General features: G+C 41.4%; 1 protein-coding gene across 1 annotated transcript in view; it reads left to right on the top strand.

The window, feature by feature from the left end:
• LOC149151108 (putative zinc metalloprotease EGY2, chloroplastic) overlaps window positions 1-27,101 on the top strand; it is a 398,174-nt gene that overhangs the window by 263,209 nt on the left and 107,864 nt on the right. The window contains exon 9 of the mRNA XM_089440546.1: window positions 15,563-15,716. Within this exon, the coding sequence (XP_089296672.1) occupies window positions 15,563-15,716 (154 nt within the window). The remainder of the gene's footprint in view (window positions 1-15,562; window positions 15,717-27,101) is intronic.

The raw sequence follows: 27,101 nt of genomic DNA, 5'->3' as shown, positions 1-27,101 counted from the left end.
AGCTTAAGGGAGGTCATGCACAAGTTACTAAGGAATTTTCACTGAATTTCACAGGACTAAACTCAAAGGTTGGCATGCTGGAATTGCAGGTCTCACCAGACATGATATCCACGGTTACAGAGATTCCCAGAGGGCAAGAAAATTGGTTCAAGAATTTCAAATTTGACATGAACCCATGCAAAGAATTTCTAAAGCAGGAGTTCATTAACTCAGATTTGAGCAAGTCTGTTCCTAGAAGTTATGTTAAAGAATCATATGCCCATTTGCTTACTTGTATACAGAAGTACCTGACCTTTGAAGGGAGATATAACAAAGTGTATTCATACCATTTTAAACTTCTGTTGCATTTCACAGGGAATACTTCTATTGGTCTACCTTTTTACTTATTTCGCAGCTTAAGTAAAATGTGTGACAAGGTACAACTGAGAAAAGAAGCCTGTGAGACTTCATTGTTCCACCATGGCTTGGTTAAGTTGATTGTTCTACATGAACTCCAGAGGGTAGGCAGAGACTGGGACACATTCATATTCATGTCCGGTTTCAAGAGCAAGACCAGTCTCAGCCCTCAAGCTGCAAAGGAACCTGTAACAACAACCGGTCCTCAAGTAGAAACAAGAGCCAAGAGGGTTTCAAAGTTAAAGGCAAGGAAACAAGTGAGAGAATCTACCAGGCCACTGACTATTCAGGACACACCCCAGCAGTCCATTAAAGAGAAAACTCAGGTCAAAGAAACTGCACATGAATCAAGCACAAGTGGAGGAGTTCAAAGAAGAAGGACTAGGAGCCAGGTGGCTAAAGAAAAAGGTAAGTCAGTGAGTACTGAAGAAAGCCCTGTTTCAAAGGGAGACTTAAATGATTTATTGCAAGCAATTGACATTGAAGAGTCCCCATTAGTTCAAGCTAATTTGATGCAGTCAGGAAAAGAGAAGGCTAAGAAGGTTAAGGCCTCAAAGAAACTCAAGTTTGATGATCAAGTTGATCAATTTGTTTTTAAGCCCAGGAGATCCATAACAAGGAAGTTCAAACAAGTACAGGAGGTACCACCAAGAGCTGAAGAAACAGGGGAGGTGACACGGCCTCATGAAAGAAAGGATAAAGGCAAAACAGTTGCCACTCAAGAAGAAGGTAGTGTGGAAGACTTGAAAAGGAGATTGGAATCTGCCAACTTTGAAATTGCTAGATTAAAGAAAGCTGCTAGGAAATTTGCAGCTAAGGAGGCTTATTTCAACCAAATGCAAGCTCGGTGGGAGGACCAAACATTTCAAATTCCTGAGGTGGTTGATTTTAATGTTCAATTCCGTAGCTGGACTACTCCTGCAATAAAGGAAGCCCAATTTATCAGAAAAATCAATACAAACCTCAGGTCTGGGATCAAAGTAATGAAGAAACAAATTGAAGACTTAAAGATACAGTTGTGCTAGCGAAAAGAATCTCCATAAAGAAATCTCACTTCAAGTAAGGACATGTTTCAAAGTTTTGATGGTTTTGCTTGGTATAATCTTTTCAAACATTTCCATTCAGTTTTGAAAGGTCTTGGAACAGTTGAAAGAATGTTTAAACAACAAAGTGCTCAAATAGCAAAGTTTTGGGTTGAAACTGTGATTTTTGAAACAACTCAGCAGTTTCATAGCGCGCTACGAAACTGCTGAAAGTGATGACTAAAGCTCAGCAGTTTCGTAGCGCGCTACGAAACTGCTGAAGCTAAACAATCTAATATCAATCAACCGGTTTTGAAATATAAGCGGGAATTTTGAAAGGGGAATATATACAAGGCATCATCTGAAGCTATCAACATTCAACGAGGTCAAGGCAGGTGGAGAAAATATGGATTCGAATCCAACTTTAAATTTTTTGTCATAAAGTGAGCACATTTACCACAGTTCAAGATATGTCAAAACAGCTTGAAAGAGTTTTTGCCTTTACACATAAAGGAGGTGGACAGCACATCAAGGACGTGGCCATCTGTTACATTTTGGATAATCAAAGATAAAGGACATGCTTCTTTGGATTCGAAAATTGTGAGGCAAACTAAAGACCGATGAGCAAGGGTAGTTTCCTATGTTTCAGGGCAATGGAGAAAATGTGACATTGAAGACCAGCATGGAGTTTTGAACATTCATCACAGCCAAACTAAAAAGGGACCAGATGTCAAAGAACGAGAACCATTGTAATCAAGGCTATTATTAGCATAACATGGTGTTAGAATCCTACTTGATTTAGACCTCTAGAAAGTCTAGTTGAAGTTTGTTACATTAAATAGGCAGTTAAAAGTTAAACAGGTGTCATTAGAAGTAGATTTCGAGTTCCCCTAATGTTTAAGGAAGAATCTCAGTCAGGTCTATATATAGAAGAAAGGGAAATGTAATCAAGGTTGGAAGTTTATGTAAAAAAGCTCTGTTGTCAAGCTTATGTAAAGACTCTGTTTCTTTTGGTAATACAGTAAATGGCTTCTGCTGCTCAAGAATCATAGTGACTTCAATGTATGAATTCCTCTTGTTGTCTTTCATGTTGTATACAGTATTATGAGTACTTGATTACTTAGAAATCACTTGCAGTGTTCTAATTTCCTTCATATGCTCAAATACTGTCCCTTTTGTGTCTGCTGTACTTTATCTATATTGAAGTCTGAATGCCTTGATTTTATTGCAAAGCCAATTCACTGTTGATGCTAAATGACATATGACTCCATGAGCCCAATGGATGCTTGTTAATTTAGATTTTACCAGCCTCATTCTTATTTGTTCTATAAAGAGTTAGCCATCTCAATTATAATCACAAACCTTAAATCCTTGAGAGAGACCTCTCAGGCTAAGGAGGCTAAGCCTTAGCTAAAAGATTGGTCTGAAACAGTTATTTGAAGTCTTACTGGTCTGCAGCCTTCCAGGGCCTGATTTTGAGATAACATCAAGGATAATGCACTTGGCCGTCGCCATCGCCTCTTCGTATTTTTCGTTATCATTGGGGTCGACTGGGATAGATATAATCTTCAAGGTGAACTTCTTGACACGATTCCTGTCAAGCACCGATAAGATTCTTGCTTTCTAGACTGCGAAGTTCGATGCTTCGTCCAGTCTATCCTAGTCCCTTACCCTGTGTAGTGCCATGACGCTCCTCTACTTCCCCCTTGGAAGTTCTCTGTTTGACTCCTCTGAGTCTCTACTTCCCGTTTGGAAGTTCTCTTCCGAACTCCCTCTGAGTCCTGATTTCCCTCCTAGAAATCCTTCTGCCGCTTGTAGAGATGCCCCCTACTCTGATCGTCTTGTGCAACTGCACTGCTAATCTAGGTTCCTCGGCTAGAAACCCTTGGTAACAACTCCTCTGGACTTGCTATGTCAGGTACTATTCAGACTACAGTACCACACTAGCTCCACTCTGCAATATTTCTGCAGCCTTCTAGACTCTAGCAACTGCCTCTCCGTGAACTGCGTCAGCCCCTCTCTGCCTCACATTGGCTCTGCATCATCCTAGATGGGTTCGCGTTAGCCCTGGGATGCCCTGCGTCAACCCTCTGGCCCTCTACGTCAGCAACGCTGGCCTCTGTGAGGCTCTGCGCAGCTCCTGGCTTCTTCTGTGTGGCTCTGGCTGGCTTTGTGTCACACTTCTTGGCTTCTGCACTGCTAGAAACAACTTCTGTCACCTCAGGACAACTGTTTTCTGCTGCTATTGCTCCGCTTGGCTGATGCCTTTTAGTTCTCCTGTGATCTGCAATCACTCTCTGATACCATGTTGAAGTTTCTAAGTTTACTTAGCTTAGAAACCCTCCATGCACTCTATCTGATTTATTCCTACCTACTTGTTATTTTTCCTTAACAAGTTATTTACAAAGTAAATACTGAAAATAAACACCAATGCATGCTCAACATATTACAAATCAGCAACTAAAAGAAACAAGAACAAACACACCACATGACACCATTATTTTTGGACTGATGTCCCTGGAAAAACCCAATGCGGGATAACTGGTGCGGCTATTTGAGGGTTTTCTTATTAAGCAATATCAGAGTACAATCTGGGTGCCGAAACTGGCCTACCCAACAGAGAATTTCCTTAGCTGCTATACCTCACAGTTTGAGAGAAATCTCCTGGCTGAAACCCCGGAAAATCCTTCCGATAGTTCCTCAGCACAAAACTGCTCCTGCAACCCCAGTGTCTGCCCAATCTGGACTGCGTCAGCCCCTCTCTGTCCCACGCTGGCCCTGCGTCAGGCCCAGGAGGCCATGCGTCAGCTGCACTGGCCCCTCTGGTGCTTTGCGTAGCACTTGGTTGCCTCTGCATAGCCCTGTGTGAGCCCTTTGCTGGCTCTGCGTCACCCTCCTTGGCTACTACGCTGCTCTCTCGGCACAATCTCTGTCTTCTCTGTTTCTCTGTACTCAATGCCCCTCAGTTGCTCTCCCGATCACTGATTCTATCTCTCTTAGCAAACCCCGCTCTAGAGAATAAAATGACTGATCACTCTGGTGTACTCTCCAAGTGAACTTCAAGCCTCCTCTTATAATTTTCCTGTTGACATCTCAACGGCCGAGATTAAGTCCCTAATCAACTGCTAAGATTAGATCTGGCTTGATCCATGTCCTTTGGACCACTCTAACACAGATTCATATTAATACGCATTAATATTTTATTTTCACTAAGTTTAGACTTAGGGACTCCGTTAAAAATATTAATTATTTCAATATCTCCTGATCTGTTTAGAATCTGCCCAAACCCTTTCTGGGTATTGGAGATCTCATGCGCTCCAACCTCTCCACCAAATTTCGTGGCTAGAGCACATCCGATGCTACCCCAAATCAACAACAAATATTGTGCCTCATGATCCATTCAAGTAGAGTTCCCTTCACTCTTTTGAATTAAGTATTGGGGTTTTCGTAGTGCATTATATTAGATATCATTTTGGGATTCAACTGTGTTAAGTAAGTCATTCATCTATGACCATTTCCATGAGAGGTAGTCGTAACTGACTAATTTTTCATGATTTTTGAATAGTCCACTTAGCACTCATTGCATTGGGTGATGCTCACAGGGGTGAAGAAGTGGGATTGAAACTAGTGAAATGAATCACATAGCACCAATCATCACTTCCGGGGCTTGCACGTGGTAACCAAGACTTTCCAGGAGGTCACCCATCCCAGATCGCCTCTGGCTCAAGTGCGCTTAACTGTGGAGTTTTCCCCACAATCAAGTCCACTTAGCTTGCTACGCCATTCGCAAAACCTTAGCAAGTATTGTGTCTCATGAACCATTCAAGTAGAGTTTCTTTCACTCTTTTCAATTAAGTATTGGGGTTTTCGCAGTGCATTATATTAGATATCATTTTGGGATTCAATTGCGTTAAGTAAGTCATTCATATATGACCATTTTCATGAGAGATAGTCGTAACTGACTAATTTGTCATGATTTTTGAATAGTCCACTTAGCACTCATTGCATCGGGTGATGGTCACAGGGCTGAAGAAGTGGGATTGAAACTAGTGAAATGAATCACATAGTGCCAACCATCACTTCCGGGGCTTGCACCCAGCAACCAGAACTTCCCGGGAGGTCACCCATCCCAGTTTGCCTTTGGCTCAAGCGTGCTTAACTGTGGAGTTTTCCCGACAAACAAGCCCAGTTAGCTTGCTACCTCATTTGCAAAACCTTAACAAGTATTGTGCCTCATGAACCATTATTAGCATAACATGGTGTTAGAATCCTACTTGATTTAGACCTCTAGAAAGTCTAGTTGAAGTTTGTTACATTAAATAGGCAGTTAAAAGTTAAACAGGTGTCATTAGAAGTAGATTTCGAGTTCCCCTAATGTTTAAGGAAGAATCTCAGTCAGGTCTATATATAGAAGAAAGGGAAATGTAATCAAGGTTGGAAGTTTATGTAAAAAGGCTCTGTTGTCAAGCTTATGTAAAGACTCTGTTTCTTTTGGTAATACAGTAAATGGCTTCTGCTGCTCAAGAATCATAGTGACTTCAATGTATGAATTCCTCTTGTTGTCTTTCATGTTGTATACAGTATTATGAGTACTTGATTACTTAGAAATCACTTGCAGTGTTCTAATTTCCTTCATATGCTCAAATACTGTCCCTTTTGTGTCTGCTGTACTTTATCTATATTGAAGTCTGAATGCCTTGATTTTATTGCAAAGCCAATTCACTGTTGATGCTAAATGACATATGACTCCATGAGCCCAATGGATGCTTGTTAATTTAGATTTTACCAGCCTCATTCTTATTTGTTCTATAAAGAGTTAGCCATCTCAATTATAATCACAAACCTTAAATCCTTGAGAGAGACCTCTCAGGCTAAGGAGGCTAAGCCTTAGCTAAAAGATTGGTCTGAAACAGTTATTTGAAGTCTTACTGGTCTGCAGCCTTCCAGGGCCTGATTTTGAGATAACATCAAGGATAATGCACTTGGCCGTCGCCATCGCCTCTTCGTATTTTTCGTTATCATTGGGGTCGACTGGGATAGATATAATCTTCAAGGTGAACTTCTTGACACGATTCCTGTCAAGCACCGATAAGATTCTTGCTTTCTAGACTGCGAAGTTCGATGCTTCGTCCAGTCTATCCTAGTCCCTTACCCTGTGTAGTGCCATGACGCTCCTCTACTTCCCCCTTGGAAGTTCTCTGTTTGACTCCTCTGAGTCTCTACTTCCCGTTTGGAAGTTCTCTTCCGAACTCCCTCTGAGTCCTGATTTCCCTCCTAGAAATCCTTCTGCCGCTTGTAGAGATGCCCCCTACTCTGATCGTCTTGTGCAACTGCACTGCTAATCTAGGTTCCTCGGCTAGAAACCCTTGGTAACAACTCCTCTGGACTTGCTATGTCAGGTACTATTCAGACTACAGTACCACACTAGCTCCACTCTGCAATATTTCTGCAGCCTTCTAGACTCTAGCAACTGCCTCTCCGTGAACTGCGTCAGCCCCTCTCTGCCTCACATTGGCTCTGCATCATCCTAGATGGGTTCGCGTTAGCCCTGGGATGCCCTGCGTCAACCCTCTGGCCCTCTACGTCAGCAACGCTGGCCTCTGTGAGGCTCTGCGCAGCTCCTGGCTTCTTCTGTGTGGCTCTGGCTGGCTTTGTGTCACACTTCTTGGCTTCTGCACTGCTAGAAACAACTTCTGTCACCTCAGGACAACTGTTTTCTGCTGCTATTGCTCCGCTTGGCTGATGCCTTTTAGTTCTCCTGTGATCTGCAATCACTCTCTGATACCATGTTGAAGTTTCTAAGTTTACTTAGCTTAGAAACCCTCCATGCACTCTATCTGATTTATTCCTACCTACTTGTTATTTTTCCTTAACAAGTTATTTACAAAGTAAATACTGAAAATAAACACCAATGCATGCTCAACATATTACAAATCAGCAACTAAAAGAAACAAGAACAAACACACCACATGACACCATTATTTTTGGACTGATGTCCCTGGAAAAACCCAATGCGGGATAACTGGTGCGGCTATTTGAGGGTTTTCTTATTAAGCAATATCAGAGTACAATCTGGGTGCCGAAACTGGCCTACCCAACAGAGAATTTCCTTAGCTGCTATACCTCACAGTTTGAGAGAAATCTCCTGGCTGAAACCCCGGAAAATCCTTCCGATAGTTCCTCAGCACAAAACTGCTCCTGCAACCCCAGTGTCTGCCCAATCTGGACTGCGTCAGCCCCTCTCTGTCCCACGCTGGCCCTGCGTCAGGCCCAGGAGGCCATGCGTCAGCTGCACTGGCCCCTCTGGTGCTTTGCGTAGCACTTGGTTGCCTCTGCATAGCCCTGTGTGAGCCCTTTGCTGGCTCTGCGTCACCCTCCTTGGCTACTACGCTGCTCTCTCGGCACAATCTCTGTCTTCTCTGTTTCTCTGTACTCAATGCCCCTCAGTTGCTCTCCCGATCACTGATTCTATCTCTCTTAGCAAACCCCGCTCTAGAGAATAAAATGACTGATCACTCTGGTGTACTCTCCAAGTGAACTTCAAGCCTCCTCTTATAATTTTCCTGTTGACATCTCAACGGCCGAGATTAAGTCCCTAATCAACTGCTAAGATTAGATCTGGCTTGATCCATGTCCTTTGGACCACTCTAACACAGATTCATATTAATACGCATTAATATTTTATTTTCACTAAGTTTAGACTTAGGGACTCCGTTAAAAATATTAATTATTTCAATATCTCCTGATCTGTTTAGAATCTGCCCAAACCCTTTCTGGGTATTGGAGATCTCATGCGCTCCAACCTCTCCACCAAATTTCGTGGCTAGAGCACATCCGATGCTACCCCAAATCAACAACAAATATTGTGCCTCATGATCCATTCAAGTAGAGTTCCCTTCACTCTTTTGAATTAAGTATTGGGGTTTTCGTAGTGCATTATATTAGATATCATTTTGGGATTCAACTGTGTTAAGTAAGTCATTCATCTATGACCATTTCCATGAGAGGTAGTCGTAACTGACTAATTTTTCATGATTTTTGAATAGTCCACTTAGCACTCATTGCATTGGGTGATGCTCACAGGGGTGAAGAAGTGGGATTGAAACTAGTGAAATGAATCACATAGCACCAATCATCACTTCCGGGGCTTGCACGTGGTAACCAAGACTTTCCAGGAGGTCACCCATCCCAGATCGCCTCTGGCTCAAGTGCGCTTAACTGTGGAGTTTTCCCCACAATCAAGTCCACTTAGCTTGCTACGCCATTCGCAAAACCTTAGCAAGTATTGTGTCTCATGAACCATTCAAGTAGAGTTTCTTTCACTCTTTTCAATTAAGTATTGGGGTTTTCGCAGTGCATTATATTAGATATCATTTTGGGATTCAATTGCGTTAAGTAAGTCATTCATATATGACCATTTTCATGAGAGATAGTCGTAACTGACTAATTTGTCATGATTTTTGAATAGTCCACTTAGCACTCATTGCATCGGGTGATGGTCACAGGGCTGAAGAAGTGGGATTGAAACTAGTGAAATGAATCACATAGTGCCAACCATCACTTCCGGGGCTTGCACCCAGCAACCAGAACTTCCCGGGAGGTCACCCATCCCAGTTTGCCTTTGGCTCAAGCGTGCTTAACTGTGGAGTTTTCCCGACAAACAAGCCTAGTTAGCTTGCTACCTCATTTGCAAAACCTTAACAAGTATTGTGCCTCATGAACCATTCAAGTAGAGTTCCCTTCAATCTTTTGAATTAAGTATTGGGGTTTTCGCAGTGCATTATATTAGATATCATTTTGGAATTCAACTATGTTAAGTAAGTCATTCATCTATGACCATTTCCATGAGAGGTGGTCCTAACTGACTAATTTCTCATGATTATTGAATAGTCCACTTAGCACTCATTGCATCGGGTGATTCTCACAGGGGTGAAGAAGTGGGACAGAAACTAGTGAAATGAATCACATAATGCCAATCATCACTTTCGGAGCTTGCACCCGGTAACCAGGACTTCCCGGGAGGTCACCCATCCTAGATCGCCTCTAGCTCAAGTACGCTTAACTGTGGAGTTTTCCGCACAATCAAGCCCACTTAGCTTGCTACCCCGTTTGCAAAACCTTAGCAAGTATTATGTCTCATGAACCATTCAAGTAGAGTTCCCTTCACTCTTTTGAATTAAGTATTGGGGTTTTCACAGTGCATTATATTAGATATCATTTTGGGATTCAACTGCGTTAGGTAAGTCATTCATCTATGACCATTTTCATCAGAGGTAGTCGTAACTGACTAATTTCTCATGAGTTTTGAATAGTCCGCTTGGCACTCATTGCATCGGGTGATGGTCACAGAGGTGAAGAAGTGGGATTGAAACTAGTGAAATGAATCACATAGCGCCAATCATCACTTCCGAGGCTTGCACCTAGTAACCAGGACTTCCTAGGAGGTCACCCATCCCAGATTGCCTCTGGCTCTAGCGTGCCTAATTGTGGAGTTTCCCCACAATCAAGCCCACTTAGCTTGCTACCCCATTTGCAAAACCTTAGCAAGTATTGTGCCTCATGAACCATTCAAGTAGAGTTCTCTTCACTCTTTTGAATTAAGTATTGGGGTTTTCGCAGTGCATTATATTAGATATCATTTTGGGATTCAACTGCGTTAAGTAAGTCATTCATCTATGACCATTTCCATGAGAGGTAGTCGTAACTGAATAATTTCTCATGATTTTTGAATAGTCCACTTAGCACTCATTGCATCGGGTGATGCTCACAGGGGTGAAGAAGTGGGATTGAAACTAGTGAAATGAATCACATAGCGTCAATCATCACTTCCGGGGCTTGCACCCGGTAACCAGGACTTCCCGGGAGGTCACCCATCCCAGATCGCCTCTGTCTCAAGCGCGCTTAACTGTGGAGCTTTCCCCACAATCAAGCCTACTTAGCTTGCTACCCCATTTGCAAAACCTTAGCAAGTATTGTGCCCATAGTTTTAAAATTCAGCCGATTCGAAACGGAAACGGCCGAGTTGATCCGTTTCATTGCCCATAAATGTGACTCGGTGGAGGAAACAGTTCAGTAGGCTGAGTCAGCCATGACTCGGCCGAGTCATTCAATGACTCGGCCATGACTCGGCCAACTCGGCCGTTTCCATATTGACTCGGCTGAGTCATAACCAGTGCCCTATAACCCCATCAAAACAACGATTTGACATTTTTTAATGAAATTTTGAAGTGTTTGCTGATTGGTTTGGACTCCAATGTGTTTTATGAATTAGTTAAATGCTATTTGGGGTCCATTTCCCCCTCCCAAACCCTATTTAACACACTCAAATGCTCTCTACTATTGATATGCTATTCAAATTTCATGGTAATGTTAAATTCTTAAAGTAAAAGTGACATTCTCCTTAATCTTCATTTTCATCCTTTTACTTAAATTTTTAACATTACCATGAAATGACTCAGGATGGTTGAGAGTGGTTTCGGCCTCATTGGATTTCATATGGAGAAAGTAGAATTTTAGATTTCATTCAAAATCCAGCAGACTTATCAGTTTTTCAGGATTTCAGGATTGGAGGATTGCAATGTTTCCATTGAATTTTGTCATGTATTAGGGTATGGAACTCATATTTAATCAAGAGCACCAATCCCTCTATGTACCTTGATGTTAGTGACATTGATTGTCGAACTCCTCTGGGATTCGCTCCCAAACCAGGAGCTTCTAAAAATGTCGCTCCCACTCCCGTTTTCGCTCCTGCTCCCAAGTAACACAAAGAAGAGAAACCGTTTGGATAAAAAACGGTTAAATGATCTAGTTTATGTCCAATACAACCTCCGGCTCAGACGAAACCATTTGCTGAACAAAAGACCTGATTTAGATCCCATTGTGTTGGAAGACATTGATCCAACATCAGATTGGGTAGTGGAGAGTCGTCCAGCAGAGTTTGATCCTGATGAGGATCTTGATTTAGATTTAGATATCGAGACATCAGTTGAACTTGAACATGCTGTTCAGTTGAATGCAGATCCCAATCCACCAGCCTCGGTCTCATAGCCAGCAAGGACTCCAGTTGTAGGTGCTTCCTCTGCTCAGCCACGACAGAAGCGCAGCCGCATATCTACTCTATCTCAGCTTGCATCTGCTACAGTTGCACAGCCTGCTAGTGGTACCACTTCTACAGCTGCAGTTGGAGATGATGATGATGATGAGGAGCCATGGGGCCCCGTGTCTGACTCTGATGATGATCCAGAGATTGATCGACATGATCTTGGCTCCTCTGGCAGTAGCTACTAGCCAATAGCTGTAGTACTAGTACTGGAGTCTGGTCACAATTTACTTTTGTTGTAGAGGCCATTTCTAGCCTCCTTGGTTATGTGTTTTTTGTTTTGAGTCTTTGATCATGTATGACAGTTGACTATGTATTGCCATTGGGTACCATTTTGATATAATGGATTGGTTCATGAGCCTACTTTGATCATATGTTGTCTTCCATCTATATTATAATGCTGTGTGTTTGGAAACATGAATGAAAATCTTTAAAATTATGTTTAAAATCTTTAAAATTATGTTTTTTATAAAAAAAATAAATATTTAATGTATTTTTTACAACTACCGAGTCACTGAAATCGAGCCGGCCGAGTCATTACCGTTTCGGAGTCGGAGTCGGAGTCGATCCTCGGCCGAGTCGGAGTTTTAAAACTATGATTGTGCCTCATGAACCATTCAAGTAGAGTTCCCTTCACTCTTTTGAATTAAGTATTGGGGTTTTCACAGTGCATTATATTAGATATCATTTTGGGATTCAACTGCGTTAAGTAAGTCATTCATCTATGACCATTTCCATGAGAGGTAGTCGTAACTGACTAATTTCTCATGATTTTTGAATAGTCCACTTAGCACTCATTGCATCGGGTGATGCTCATAGGGGTGAAGAAGTGGGATTGAAACTAGTGAAATGAATCACATAGCGTCAATCATCACTTCCGAGGCTTGCACCCAGTAACCAAGACTTCCCGAGAGGTCACCCATCCCAGATTGCCTCTGGCTCAAGCGCGCTTAACTGTGGAGTTTTCCCCACAATCAAGCCCACTTAGCTTGCTACCCCATTTGCAAAACCTTAGCAAGTATTATGCCTCATGAACCATTCAAGTAGAGTTCCTTTCACTCTTTTGAATTAAGTATTGGGGTTTTTGCAGTGCATTATATTAGATATCATTTTGGGATTCAACTGTGTTAAGTAAGTCATTCATCTATGACCATTTCCATGAGAGGTAGTCGTCACTGACTAATTTCTCATGATTTTTGAATAGTCCACTTAGCAATCATTGCATCGGGTGATGCTCACAGGGGTGAAGAAGTGGGATTGAAACTAGTATAATGAATCATATAGCGCCAATCATCACTTCCAGGGCTTGCACTTGGTAACCAGGACTTCCCGGGAGGTCACCCATCCCAGATCGCTTCTGGCTCAAGCACGCTTAACTGTGGAGTTTTCCCCACAATCAAGCCCACTTAGCTTGCTACCCCATTTGCAAAACCTTAGCAAGTATTGTGCCTCATGAACCATTCAAGTAGAGTTCCCTTCACTCTTTTGAATTAAGTTTTGGGGTTTTCGTAGTGCATTATATTAGATATCATTTTGGGATTCAACTACGTTAAGTAAGTCATTAATCTATGACCATTTCCATGAGATGTATTCGTAACTGACTTATTTCTCATGATTTTTGAATAGTCCACTTAGCACTCATTGCATTGGGTGATGCTCACAGGTGTGAAGAAGTGGGATTGAAACTAGCGAAATGAATCACATAGCGCCAATCATCACTTCCGAGGCATGCACCCAGTAACCAGGACTTCCCGGTAGGTCACCCATACCAGATCGCCTCTGGCTCAAGCTCGCTTAACTGTGGAGTTTTCCCCACAATCAAGCCCACTTAGCTTGCTACCCCATTTGCAAATCCTTAGCAAGTATTGTGCCTCATGAACCATTCAAGTAGAGTTCCCTTCACTCTTTTGAATTAAGTATTGGGGTTTTCGCAGTGCATTATATTAGATATCATTTTGGGATTCAACTGCGTTAAGTAAGTCATTCATCTATGACCATTTCCATGGGAGGTAGTCGTAACTGACTAATTTGTCATGATTTTTGAATAGTCCACTTAGCACTCATTGCATCGGGTGATGCTCACAGGGGTGAAGAAGTGGGATTGAAACTAGCGAAATGAATCACATAACGCCAATCATCACTTCTGGGGCTTGCACCCGGTAACTAGGACTTCTCGGGAGGTCACCCATCCCAGATCGCCTCTGGCTCAAGCGTGCTTAACTGTGGAGTTTTCCCCACAATCAAGCCCACTTAGCTTGCTATCCCATTTGCAAAACCTTAGCAAGTATTGTGCCTCATGAACCATTCAAGTAGAGTTCCCTTCACTCTTTTGAATTAAGTATTGGGTTTTTGCAGTGCATTATATTATATATCATTTTGGCATTCCATTGTGTTAAGTAAGTCATTCATCTATGACCATTTCCATGAGAGGTAGTCATAACTGACTAATTTTTCATGATTTTTGAATAATCCACTTAGCACTCATTGCATCGGGTGATGCTCACAGGGGTGAAGAAGTGGGATTGAAACTAGTGAAATGAATCACATAGCGCCAATCATAACTTCTGGGGCTTGCACCCAGTAACCGAGACTTCTCGGGAGGTCACCCATCCCAGATCATCTCTGGCTCAAGCGCGTGTATTTTTGTTATGGTGTGCATCTGTTTTAAATAAAATACAAAGAATACATGTACAACCATATGCATGCCAACTGTTTGACAAAATACCATAGTGACAAACCCAAACAATCTCATAAACTGTAGTGGGATTTTTGAGATATTCCAAGGGGGGTATCTTACATAGTCAAGCCTCTCGCTCTAGAGAAAATTGCTTCCTCCACAATTGTATCTTCACCTCTCTTAGGGTTATTTTATAATTTCATTAAGCGAAAATCCCTAACCCTAATCTCCTAAGTGATCAATGGCTAAGCTTAAATCGTAAGCCTCACTTGAGATCAACTGTTGATATTATATCTAAGTCACTTAAATAATTTTATTATTTATCCTTAGAATTTTGGCCTAATAGTCCACAATAATTAGTGAGACTAGTTATTGTACTTTTCCTAAGTTAACCTTAGGAAGGAAATCATAAAATCACTTACTCCACCAAGAAAACACCTAAAGAGGCAATCAAATATCTTCTACGTGCTCAGACACCAAGCCAATGTAGAAGAACTTTCAAGTTTACAAAATCAACTAGTCAGAGTATTTTTTGTTATCTGCGTATTCTGTTTTTTGGGTAGTGAATGGAGGTTTCCTTGTAAGTTTTTTTGATGGAATGAAAAGCTGATTTGAAATAATTATCTATGCGTGACATATTAATTTTTATACTGCCACCATATTTTTCAGCAATTTGTGTGATTGATACATGATTAGATTTTTATTTCTGTTATTGAGTAAATTCAAGATCCAATTATTTAATAAAGAAACATAGGACAGCAGTCACCTAGGGTTGGAAAATTTACAATTGGGAATTGCATCTCTCTGGTCTTACAATGGTGTTTTCCTGGAAATATATATATATATATATATATAGATAGATAGGGCACGTCGCAGTAGATAACAGTATCAATTATGCAGTCAATAGCAATGGTATTAAAATCATTACAATAAGAACATTTTTTTAATTTGTTGAATATTGTGTCTGTTTAATTAGACATTATCCCTGAGTGTCCATATTGCATACAATTCCTTGTCCTTGGGCATGATTTCATCCACAATCATCTCATTCAATGTCAATCCACTTGGAAATACATATAAAATATTATTTTCTTCACGTGAATTTTTCAATATGGTAATCCCTTTGCCTGCACAAACGTTGGCCTTTTATTTGCCATTTACTACAAATATGTGATAAGCACATTATGAAAACTGGAAAATAAGTAGGGAAACCTGGCTTTGCATAGTGTTTCACCTGTATGCAATATCTGAGTGCATGCATTGGTACCAGTCTATAGACTGATTGAAATAGAAGCTGTTTCTTGATTCGTTACTTTGCTTTTGGTAGCAAATTGGTTTTTATTTGATACCATGTCTCGGACTTCACAGGTCATCTTTTGGAAATCTTGGACTTTTGAAGGAAGGCTTTTCTGGTGCATTGATCACAGCAATAATATTGGGGGCACATGAAATTGGCCATATTCTTGTGGCAAAGAGGGTTGGAGCTGATATTGCCGTTCCATATTTTATTCCTAGTTGGCAGGTGCAGTAATTGTTGTAGTCATGTTTACATAGTTCTTACTTGCGATAGTTTGCATTTTCCTAGTTCTTTTAGTGATTGTTCAGGTTTTTATTTCTCATTATTGGTTCCTAAACTACTAATGTATCAAATACTGATTGTTTACATGGTAGGTTATGAGAGATAGAGATAATTCTTTCCATTCTCAATGTGCATTGATGTTTTTGTTGGACAATCCTCATTACATGTATTAACCAATGATGACCGCCTAAAAATTATCTCTATGATTAAAACTTAATATGGAAACATTTTTGAAAAGGAAGTTAACAACTGATGTTGTGAAACGAATAAACTTTGTAGGATGAATTCCTCACAATTCGAATTCTGTACACAGTAGTTTGCTCAAGGATAGTTTCCCAATTCCCCAAACGAAGGAAAGTTCGTAGGGAAAATTTCCAGTTTCTGATAAGTTTGGCTCGCTGATAATTGAACAGCAATCCACCTTCGAATTCCCTTCTTGAACCTTCAAAATCAAATAATAATAATAATAATTCACTAGTAATGCAAAGGTAAGGTTTTAACCTTCAAAATCAAATAATAATAATAATTCACTAGTAATGCAAAGGTAAGGTTTTCTTTAGTTGCATGGCATGAAGGGACCATGTAACTCTTCATGCATTAATACCCCTGTTACCTTTGAAATTCACACCTAAGACGCCAAATTTCTAAGTCGCTAAATGTGAAGTCAAGGATAACTTAGAGTCACCGCCTGCTGTCACCTTAATGATGCACTCTCACACTAAATGTTGGAATCCTTTTCCCACAAAGGGGGCCTTCCCTAAGCAACTAAGTCTCAATGACAGCAAGGAGAAGAATAAATATATAGACCTACTGCAAATCTGGTTTATATTTTTGAATTGAATCATAATTTCCAGATTTGAGATCGGTCAAGAGCAATGTTACTGGACTTGGAATCAGTGATAAATTGGCGTGGCAAAAGGGCGAAGAGTTTTAATCGGATTGGGAAAAAATCAGTGAGTTCAATAGATAAAGATATGCACATATATTGAATTAAAAAAAAAATCATTGATATTCAATAAATCCATGTCCAAACAATGGATAATATCAATAGATGTCCAAAATATCATGAATGAATAAGTATCTTGTTGATTTGTGATAGCATCAAATGTGCTCTAGCCATGAAAATTGGCGGAAAAGCTAAGACACATAAGATCTCCAAGACTCAGAAATGGTTTGGGAAAATTCCACCTGGTTGGAGAGATATTAAAATAATTAATTTTTTAATGGGGTTCCTAAGTCTAAACTTAGGAAAATTAAAATATTAATGGGTATTAATATAAAACTGGGTGAGAATGTTCTAAATGACATGGATCAAGCCAAATCTAATCTTAGCCGTTGATTAGAGACTTAATCTCGGCCGTTGAAGACTTAACAGGAAAAGTATAAGAGGAGGCTTGAGGGCTAGTTGGAGATACACCTGGATTGATCAGTCAATTCGATTTTTTGGAAAGGGGTTTGCTGAGAAAATTCGAACTAGTGATCTATTGCATCGAGGGGCAGTGAGTACTTAGTAGAGAGGCAAGGATAGTGCTTGAGGGTCAACGCAATGACCGAAGAGGTTGACGTAGAGGCAGCAGAAGCTATGCAGAGGAAGTTGGGGACTGCGTAGAGGCTGAGGGGACTGCGTGGGTGACCCAGAGGGAAAGAGAGATGACGCAGAGAGCTAGAAGGCTGACGCAGAGGCTTCAAGAGCTAACCTGAAGGTAGCAGGGATGACGCAGAGCCAAGAGGAAGCACCTGAAGGATTTTTTGTGGGGTAGACTAGCTGAATATCTGTCTCTGAGAAGAGGTACTATTGCCGTGTAACAATCTCTGTTGGATGAGCCACTTCTAGCACCCTAGTTGTACTCAAGAATCTGCATAATAATAAAACCCTCAGAACTGCTGCATCAGTTTTCCCGCATTGGGTTTTTCCGGGGACGATTGTCCAAAAATACCGGTGTCCCTTGTGTGTTTGTCTCAGTATTTCAGTTGCTAATCTGTATATGAGTTAATGTTGCATCTGTGTTTATTTTCAGTGTTTATATTTATAAATAACTTGTTAATGTAATAAACAAGTAGGATAATTTAAACTAGAAATGCAGTAGGGATTTCTAACGTGTTAGACTTAGAAATTTCAACATATCTCATATATGTTATGAGTCCAAACATGATCCAAAGCACTGAGTCCTGACTTCTAACCAGTGACTACATAGAACTAGAAGCATCTGTGTCTAAAAGTTTACAAAATACTGCATACTAATCAGTAAAAAAAAAGTAACTAAGACTCTAAGAGTGAGAACTAGAAGCGATTCCTCCCACTCCTTTGCTTGCTTGACTCTCAAAATTCTCCAAATCATCCAGGCTTAAAAGAAGAGCTTCCCTATTGTCGCTCGGATTGTACACTTTATGCAACAATGCTCAGGGCAAGGGCTGCCACTCTGATCCCCGCCCTCTCTGTTTAAGCTATCTCCTAAATGCAGGCTAAGGGGGGTAGTCCCTATGGATGAAATGATGAGAAATTTTCTGGGAACCAACAAGTCCAGGAGGTACAACTAAATGACCTAACAACTTGAGTTAAAATTAAGCAGCAAGATTATTAAGCACAATTAGATTAAATTCTTTAAGATATGAGTGGTAGACTAGTGCCTTCAAGATTTATTACTTGCACAATAAAGATTAATACACGAAGTTACTGGATGAAGAAATGCTACAAGATGCAAAATCTATCCTTAAAATAAGTGCAAGACCTAATCTATAGTGAGATGCAAGATCTTGGTCAATTTTAATTAGATGCCTAGTCTAGGTGAATCCTTCCTCTCAATTATTTTGAAGCTAGTCTCAAACACAAGTTATAGAGAGAAGTCCACATGAAGGAGGCTAAGGCCTCTTTAACGATACCTCCCTTGGAGTTCTAACTACCCAGATGCCTCTGTTCCTAGAAGGGATTGCCCACAAGAGAACTGCAAGGTCACTTGTGTTAACTGTGAATGAGGGTCTAGACTTCTCAAATTGTGTGAAGAAGGTGGTCGTATCTCTCTTACAACCAAGCTTATGCTTGGAGGTGAATTTTAGAGATGCACTTTTATCCTAGAATGAAGATGAAATTATGTTAGATTTGCTTCAACAAGATTACAAATATGTAAAATGCTTCAATATGAGAAAATTAATTCACTTGTAACCAAGATGCTTAGAATGTTTACACAAGATTACAAAGATGCCAATAAAAACTTATGAAGCACTTTAGAGAATATCTTAGAAGCTATCCTAATCAAACAAGGTTAGCAACAATGATTACTTGATGATCCAAGATGCTTATTTGAATCCCTCTTATTTATATTGTAACAATTAGAATGCTTAGAGCATAATAACAAGCGCAGTACCTTCTTGTTACTTATATTATGAGCCAAATTAGAAACAATAGAGATTTGTAATTTTCTCTTAAGCACAATAGTAACAAGCACCAATATAGATAAGCACAAGGAGAGATGAGATTGCTAACAGAGATATGCAATGTATGAATAGGCTAACAAATGCATCTAACTAACTATGGATGCTACAAAGATAAACACAATGCAATGATGCAAGAATGCAAAGAGGAAAGGAGTTAATATGTAAGAGTGCTATCTTATCCTTAAGGCCCAAAGAAAGACCAATGCACTAATGCTCTTATCATTCAATGATCAGATCAGCCCACTTATTATTTGCAAACAAAGCAATAACAATGATGAATAAGCCTTTACTTAATGCAAGTTAATCCTTTAGGTTCTTAGGCTTATTAGAGAGCATTTTTAGGCCTTTTTCAAGGTGATTATTATGAGATGAAGCCACTGTTGTGATTAGCTTCAGATCTGGTTATTAATGTGACAGTTAAGAAAAGAGGAAAGGCTAGAGAGATCAGACCCTGAAGGCCTGTTACCACTCAATCTAGTAGGGGTCCTAGGATGGGTTCCAAAGGGGCAACTACTAGACCAAGTGGCAACAATGGGACAAAGACCCACTGTCACCTCAGTCAATGTCCCCTGCTCTTTATGGACTTTCACCAATGGGAGGAGTCTCGGTATAAGGGAAATCACTATAAATGGTATATCAATGATGGAAAGATAGTGATTTCAAGAGCCCATTCATAGGAGAGACTTAGATGATAGAGCTTATTTGCTCAAGAAGCAAGGTGTAGGGATCTCCAAGAAAGGCTTAAAAGAAAGCCTATACCTAGGGATTAGGGATATTACTTGATAAGGGATACCCTAGACCTAAGATTCCTAGGAGAAGAGGGTTTCTAGGTGGTCTTTGTAAATAAAGAGTGATAAAAGTATGGGACCACAAAGAAGCCCTAAGAGTACCCAAGCAAGGCCTAGGGTTTCGGGTGAAACTTTAAATGAAAGATCTAGACCAAGCAAGGGAGGAGAAGAGGATCAATGAAATTGAATTTCCCTTGAGTTTTTAGTGCAATGACCCTTGAAGAAGCCACTAACCAAGGAAACATAAGGACACGAACAAAATGGGAGCTAGGGCTTCAGATATTTCCAATTTTAGTTGTGGAAAATCCTTCAAACTTTGTAAGGGCCTATGGAAATCCCCAACATAGTTGTAGTCCAACTCGCACTTAGAATGGATGGCTCAAGAAGATTTTGCTTGATGCCCTAGGACACCTCTAGGGTTAGGACTTAGAGAGAAGGAGAGGATGCGAGAAAAGTTTTCTTTAAGGTGATCACCAAGGATAAGATCAGTGCCTAGCGTATTGGGAGAATAGAGTAAATGTGTTTTTGAAATTTTGGAGTACTTTTACCCAATCAAGGAGTCCTATAGCAACTTCACATAGCTCTAGAGGTAAATACTAGGTTACCAAAGGAATTTATACTTCTTATTGCAGCAATTTGATGACTTCTCAAGGCAATTATGAAGATAATTTACCCCTAGGAACATTCGTTCACCATACCCAAACATGTAACATAAGCAATACCTCATAAAATAAAAAATTTGACAAATTCGCATTCAATTAGGGCACAATTTCAAATTTCATCAGTGAAATTTCCATACATTGACAATGTATACAAGAGAGAACGATAAGCCATGAAAGAGTGCTTACAAGTATAGAGAATATATCCAATCATCAAAGAGAGACATAATAGAAGTTGCAAGACCAAGAAAAGGTATCCAAACATCGAAATGTATCAATGTTTCTCCAATTCGTCCATCAATAGCTAGAGTGAAGTTCTCAAGAAGAGATAGATACAAATCCAAGTGATGATGAGGAATGAATGATCCTCTCATTGATATATATGATCCTCTAAGGGTTCGATTTTCCCAATTAGGCCTAATGATGCCCCTAATAATAAAATAATGTAGAAAATAACACTCCTTAGTGACAAGCCCACCAAGATAGCTCCATAACATGAAAAATAAGCCTCTCAAGAGGGCCAAAATAGTGATACAATAGCTAGGAGGGCCCTTGATAGGCGTAGTGAAGTCCTTCATGTGCCAAAATGAGCGGAAGGGCTCCAAAAATAGTGTCAAATGGGTGGCTCCTTGATCTTGTTGATTTGCGGTAGCATCGGGTGTGCTATAAGCCTAAAATTTTGCAGGGAGGCTTGGGAACATGAATTCCAAAGAACCCAGAAACTGTTTTGGAAAATTCCACCCAGAGACAATTATATTAAAATAATTAATATTTTTAATGGGGTTCCTAGGTCTAAACTTAGGAAAATTAAAATATTAATGGGTATTAATTTAATTGTGGGTGAATCTTCTAGAAAAAGAAGGAGATCAAGTCAAAATGATCTGAGCCCAACAGGAAGATATAAGGAGGGGCTTGAGGGTCATTTGGAAAACACATCGAGATATCAAGAGATCGAATTTCTGAAGTGAGAAGTTTTCAGGAGGAAATTCAAGTTGAGGAGATTTTTTGCAGAGGGGCAGTGAGTATCTAGAAGAAGTAAGTTTTCCTGGGTCGGGGAGTACGAGGCAGAGAGAGGGAAGAACGACGTCTAGAGAGAGGCAAAGGCTGGGCCACGCGGAGCTGACGCAGTTGTAGCGCATGCCTTAGAGTGAAATCGAATTCCTGCTGAGGAAATCGAGTTTCAGTAGCCGGGAGTCGGGGTGTGAAACCGAGAGGTAGAGATTCGAATTTTCCAGCCAACAGAGGGTCCAGAGAAGGAGCAGCGTGATACCCAGCAAGGGTGACGCAGGAACTGCGTAGGAGTGATGTAGTTCTGCATAGAGGCTCCAGTTTAGCGTGATCAGTCTCAGATTTTCCCAGTGACAGGGTGAGATCATTTCACCATTCATTTTGTCTAGTATTCTCTCTGTATCGGATTGCTAGTTGAGCATCCAAGAATTGTACTTAGATTTTCTCTTGCATAATAATAAAGCCCTCAGAACTGCTGCAATGGTTTTCTCGCATTGGGTATTTCCAGGGACATTTGTCCAAAAATAACGGTGTCCTATGTGTTTGTATTTCCTTGCTCAGTTTCTATATTTCAGAATCATATTTAATTTGGTGTAGACTGCTTCAGTAATTTACTTCAATATTTCAAGAAGAAATCTGAAATAAGTTTGTAATGTAATTTACTATCTAGGTGAAGTAGATTCAACTGGTTGCAGTAGGATTCCAGAGATTGTTAGATATATGAATTTTCACATGGTATCAGAGTTTTTGATGTGAAATAGGAAGAGAAAATCTAACACTGAAGTAAGGGCCAACTTGCTGTAGCAAGCAATAGTTCAAATCCCCTGAGGGATTGCGCAGTTCTAGCCAGGAGGGCTATATTTTCAAGGTCGTCTCTCTCTGAATGAGTCAACAAAGAGGTAAGGCTGCTGGATCGAGAATTTTCCAAGGCAGAGGGAGCCACGTAGAGCCTCAGTGCAGAGCTAGAGGGACGCAGTTTTTTGCAAGTTGAGAGCTGGGCAGAAAAGTCGTCAGAAGGAAGTAAATAGCATAGTGAGGGAATACTTCCTCAGTGGTTTCTTGCCAAGGGAATTAGTGTTTCTCATTTGCTGGGTAGCAGAGGAGCAGCAGACTTACTACCTCCATCAGGGAGTACGTAAGCCAGCCTAGAAGCTACGCATTAGGCAGAAATAGGGAGTTGTTCGACAGTTTTCGGAGGATATGGCAACTAGTGGCTTGAGGGATCAGGAAAGGTGTGTCCAGCTACATCATCTGAAAGGCTAGAATGTCTTTCCTTCTAGATGACCTTGCCCTCAAGACGTATGTCGATAGTGTGGTAGTTGAACTTGCGGATGCAAATCCGCTAAAGAAGTACAAGGCTGAGATGGTGAAGGCCAAGAGGATGATCCTGGATGGAGTCAAGGATCACGTGGTGTGCCACGTTGCTAGCAGAGAAACTGTTAAGGAGATGTGGGATGCTTTCGCCACGTTGTATCAGGGATCTTCCGAGCAACGAAAGATGTACTTAGAGTAGAAGCTAATATATGCTTTGATGCAAAAGGGAGAGCGTGTGGATCCCTTCCTCACAAAGTTGAAGGAGACCCGTGATGAATTGCCGGTTGCGGGGCATACACGTTAGGATTCAGAGTTAGTAAGACTGGCCATAAATTTTGTCTCGAATGAGTGGCAAGTCTTTATCTAGAGTATCCTAGGCAGAGCAGCGTTGCCTAATTGGGATGAGATTTGGGTAGCTCTAAAACAGCAGGAGCTGAGTAGAGACTTAGTCAAGGTAAAACTTGATGGGAGCAACAACAACAGTGGGTCAAAGCCTAAGGAGGAGGAGGAGAATGCGTCCCTTGCATCGAAGGGACAGCAAGGGAAACATAGACAAAAGAAGGAAGTCTCCAAGTTGAAGTGTTTTAGATGTGGCGAGATAGGCCACTATGCATCCCAGTGTCCTTCGAAGAAAAAGGACAAGGATGAGAAGCACGATCCTAAGGTTGTAGCTGCAAAGATCGAACAAGAGGAGGAGTTCACCATGACAGCCAAGATACCTCCAGGAGGGAGGCGGGCTGATTTAGAACTGTAGTTTGATAGAGCTACAAATGGGCAGGATCCTTGAGGAGCCCACCTCTTGGATCATCACCTTGCTATGGGAGCCCATGATCAATAGTAGTGGGGTGAAGGAGTTTTCAGTTGGTGCCATGGAGTGTTGGAGTGACAGATGCAGTAGTTAGCAGTGCTAGAACTTGAACAACGCATAGTAGAGAGGCAGTAGTGCGTGGAGGCAAAGTGTAGAGCTTCAACAACGCAGTGGCTTCAAAAGACAACGCGGGACTAGCAACAGTCAGCCTTTCAGCACTGAGGTGTATCTACAGGATACCTGTCCAGTTATGGGTGTGTTTAGTTGCTTCTCTCAGCAACTGAGTTGCAGTACGGATGTAGTGTTAGCAGTGGCAATGCTAGCAACATAGCAGATGTAACATTCAGAGGGAGTTGTAGTACAGATATAGCATTGGCAGTGGCAGTGTCCAAGGCAGCAATATAGTTGTAGCGACAATGAAGTAGTTGGTGGACAGCATGTCAGACATCAACAACGCAGAGGACGATGCTTTAGAGTCAGAGTAGTATGCAACAACAGTGTATTGCTAGAGCACATTCCTTGCTAAGAGGGAGTGTTGATTTGGGATAGCATCGATGTGCTCTAAGCCTCAAATTTTGCAAGGTGGCTTGGGCACATGCATTCCAAAGAACGCAAAAACTGTTTTGGGAAATTCCACCCAGAGACGATTATATTAAAATAATTAATATTTTTAATGGGGTTCCTAAGTCTAAACTTAGGAAAATTAAAATATTAATGGGTATTAATTTAATTGTGGGTGAATCTTCTAGAAAAAGATGGAGATCAAGTCAAAATGATTTGAGCCTTTGATTAGGAGTTAATCTAGGCCGTTGGTTGCCCAAGAGGAAGATATAAGAAGGGGCTTGAGGGTCATTTGGAAAATACTCTGAGAGATCAAGAGATCGAATTTCTGAAGTGAGAAGTTCTGAGGAGGAAATTCAAATTGAGGAGATTTCTTGCAGAGAAGGGTAGTGAGGATTCGGAAGAAGGAAGTTTTCCTGGGCCGGAGTGTTGAAATTTCTAAGTATTACCCGTTAGAAATTTTATCTGTATTCTCTGGTTTATTTCTCCTACTTGTTAATTACAAACAAGTTATTTAATCATATATATACTGAAATAAACACAATATAGTCTCAACCATCTATAGATCAACAGCTGAAAGAAATAACAAACACAGAAGTGACACCGTTATTTTTGGACAACTTGTCCCCGGAAAACCCAACTTGGGAAAACCGGTGCAACAATTTGGAGGGTTATTTTATTATACAGTATTTTTGAGTACAACTAGCTGCCAAACTGGTTCACTCGACAGAGAAAATAATTCAGCAGTAATACCTCTCTTCGGAAGAAGATATTCTGAAAGTCTGCCCCACGAAACCCTCTCCAGCACAATCAGAAGCACTGCGTCAACCCTCCTGGCCTCCGCGTCAGCCCTTTGAGGCTCTTCATAGCCTCTCTGGCCCTCTGCGTCACTCCTGCAGCCTCTGCGTCACTCCTGCAGCCTCTGCGTGGATGACGTAGGCCCTTTTGGCCTTTGTGCAGTCACTGTTGGCCTTTGCATGGCTCCCTCTGGCTCAACGTCTTCCTCTCCCTGCTTTTGCGTTGGTCTCTCGACACTATCTCTGCCTCTCTGTCTTGTACTCATTGCCCCTCGTTGCAACTGATCATTGATTTGACTTCTATTAGCAAACCCCGCTCTAGAGAATCGAATGACTGATCACTCTGGTGTGTTCTCCAACTGACCCTTAAGCCTCCTCTTATACTTTTCCTGTTGGTCCTTCAACGACCGAGATTACATCTCTAATCAACAGCTAAGATTGGATTTGGCTTGATCCATGTCATTTGGAATCTTGTAACTCAGTTGTATATAATACCCATTAATATTTTATTTTTCCTACGTTTAGACTTAGGGACTCCATTAAAAACATTAATTATTTTAATATCTCCTTAACCGGGTAGAATCTACACAAACCATTTCTAGGTCTTCGAGATCTCATGTGCTTTAGCCTCTCCACCAATTTTCATGGCTAGAGCACATTCGATGCTACCCCAAATCAACACTCCCTCTTAGCGAGGATTATGCTCTAGTAATACTCCACACTAAGCATCACTCTGATTATACGACACTGGTACCTGTGCTGATGCTGGGCCTACCCGCCCAACATCCTCTTCACTGCTGCATCCTGTACTGCTGCCGATGGCCCTGCCACTGCCACTGCTTCATCCGTACGGTAACTCCCTTTGCATCTGTGCTGCTGTTGGTCCCTTCTCCCAACACTGCATCTGCACTGCAACCCCCTCTCATCATGTTGCATCGTGCTACTGCTAACTGCCACTGCACTGCAACTCAGTTACTGAGAAGTAAGTAACTGATCCACCCAACTACTGACATCCTTGTCAGACTAGAAACACTCTCGATGCTAAAGCTCTCTTTGCTACTATCTCGTGCTCTCTCTACTGCTCTGCGCTGCTGCAACAACTCCCTGCCTCTCGCACCGCTGCAAACCTCTTTATGCCATCTTGCACTACTACAACCCTCTCTGTGCTGCCCGAGACTACTACGTTGTAGCACTTTTTGCCGCTTCATCCGCATCCATTTCTACCGACATCTGTCATCCTACTACTTCTCACTTCTCACTTCAGGGGTCCTGTAGCTAGGTATAATCCAAGAGTTTGGGTACCTCAAGGATCCTGCTCCTCATCGCCTGTCGTCCTCCTGACTACAGCTCAATGTCTCCCCACCTCTTCTTTAGAGGTACATGAGCACTCATGGCGCAATCGTCATCCTCCCCTACCTCCTTTCCGCCTTCGCTGGCACTGCCTTGGAGTCAGACGCCTCTCCCTTATTCTTCTTCCTTGGACACTGGTTCGCATAATGCTCCAGTTCCCCACAGTTGAAGCACTTTATCTTGGAGAGGTCCTTTTTCTTTCTCTTCTCCTGCTTCCCAGCAGATGCCAAAGTTGCATCCTCTTCCTCTTCTTTCTTGATCCGAGCTCCTTTGCTGCTACTTCCTGTCTTGGAATACCGTCTGACCTCTTCTTGGGGAAGAGCCGCACATAGTTCTTCCTAATCTGGAAGATTCGCTCTACCTAGAATACTCTAGACGAATGTCTCCCACTCCTCGGAGATTGCATTTAGAATGGTCCTTACCATCAACTCCTGATCTGGCATGGCCCCTATGGAAGTCAATTAGTTCTGGATCTCCTTCAATCTATTGAGGAAGTGATCTATTTGCTCCCCCTTCTGCATCTGGTATGACTGCAGCTGATTCTCAAGTAACATCTTTCTCTGCATGGAAGTGTGCTGATACAACGTCTTCAAGGTGTCCCACATTTCCTT

Source organism: Pinus tabuliformis, chromosome 9 (assembly GCF_031772625.1).
Source record: "Pinus tabuliformis cultivar Carrire ecotype Pingquan chromosome 9, CPIR1, whole genome shotgun sequence".
Lineage (NCBI taxonomy): Eukaryota > Viridiplantae > Streptophyta > Pinopsida > Pinales > Pinaceae > Pinus > Pinus tabuliformis.
Note: the sequence above shows the minus strand (reverse complement) of the source record. Positions and strands in the feature narration are given on the sequence as shown.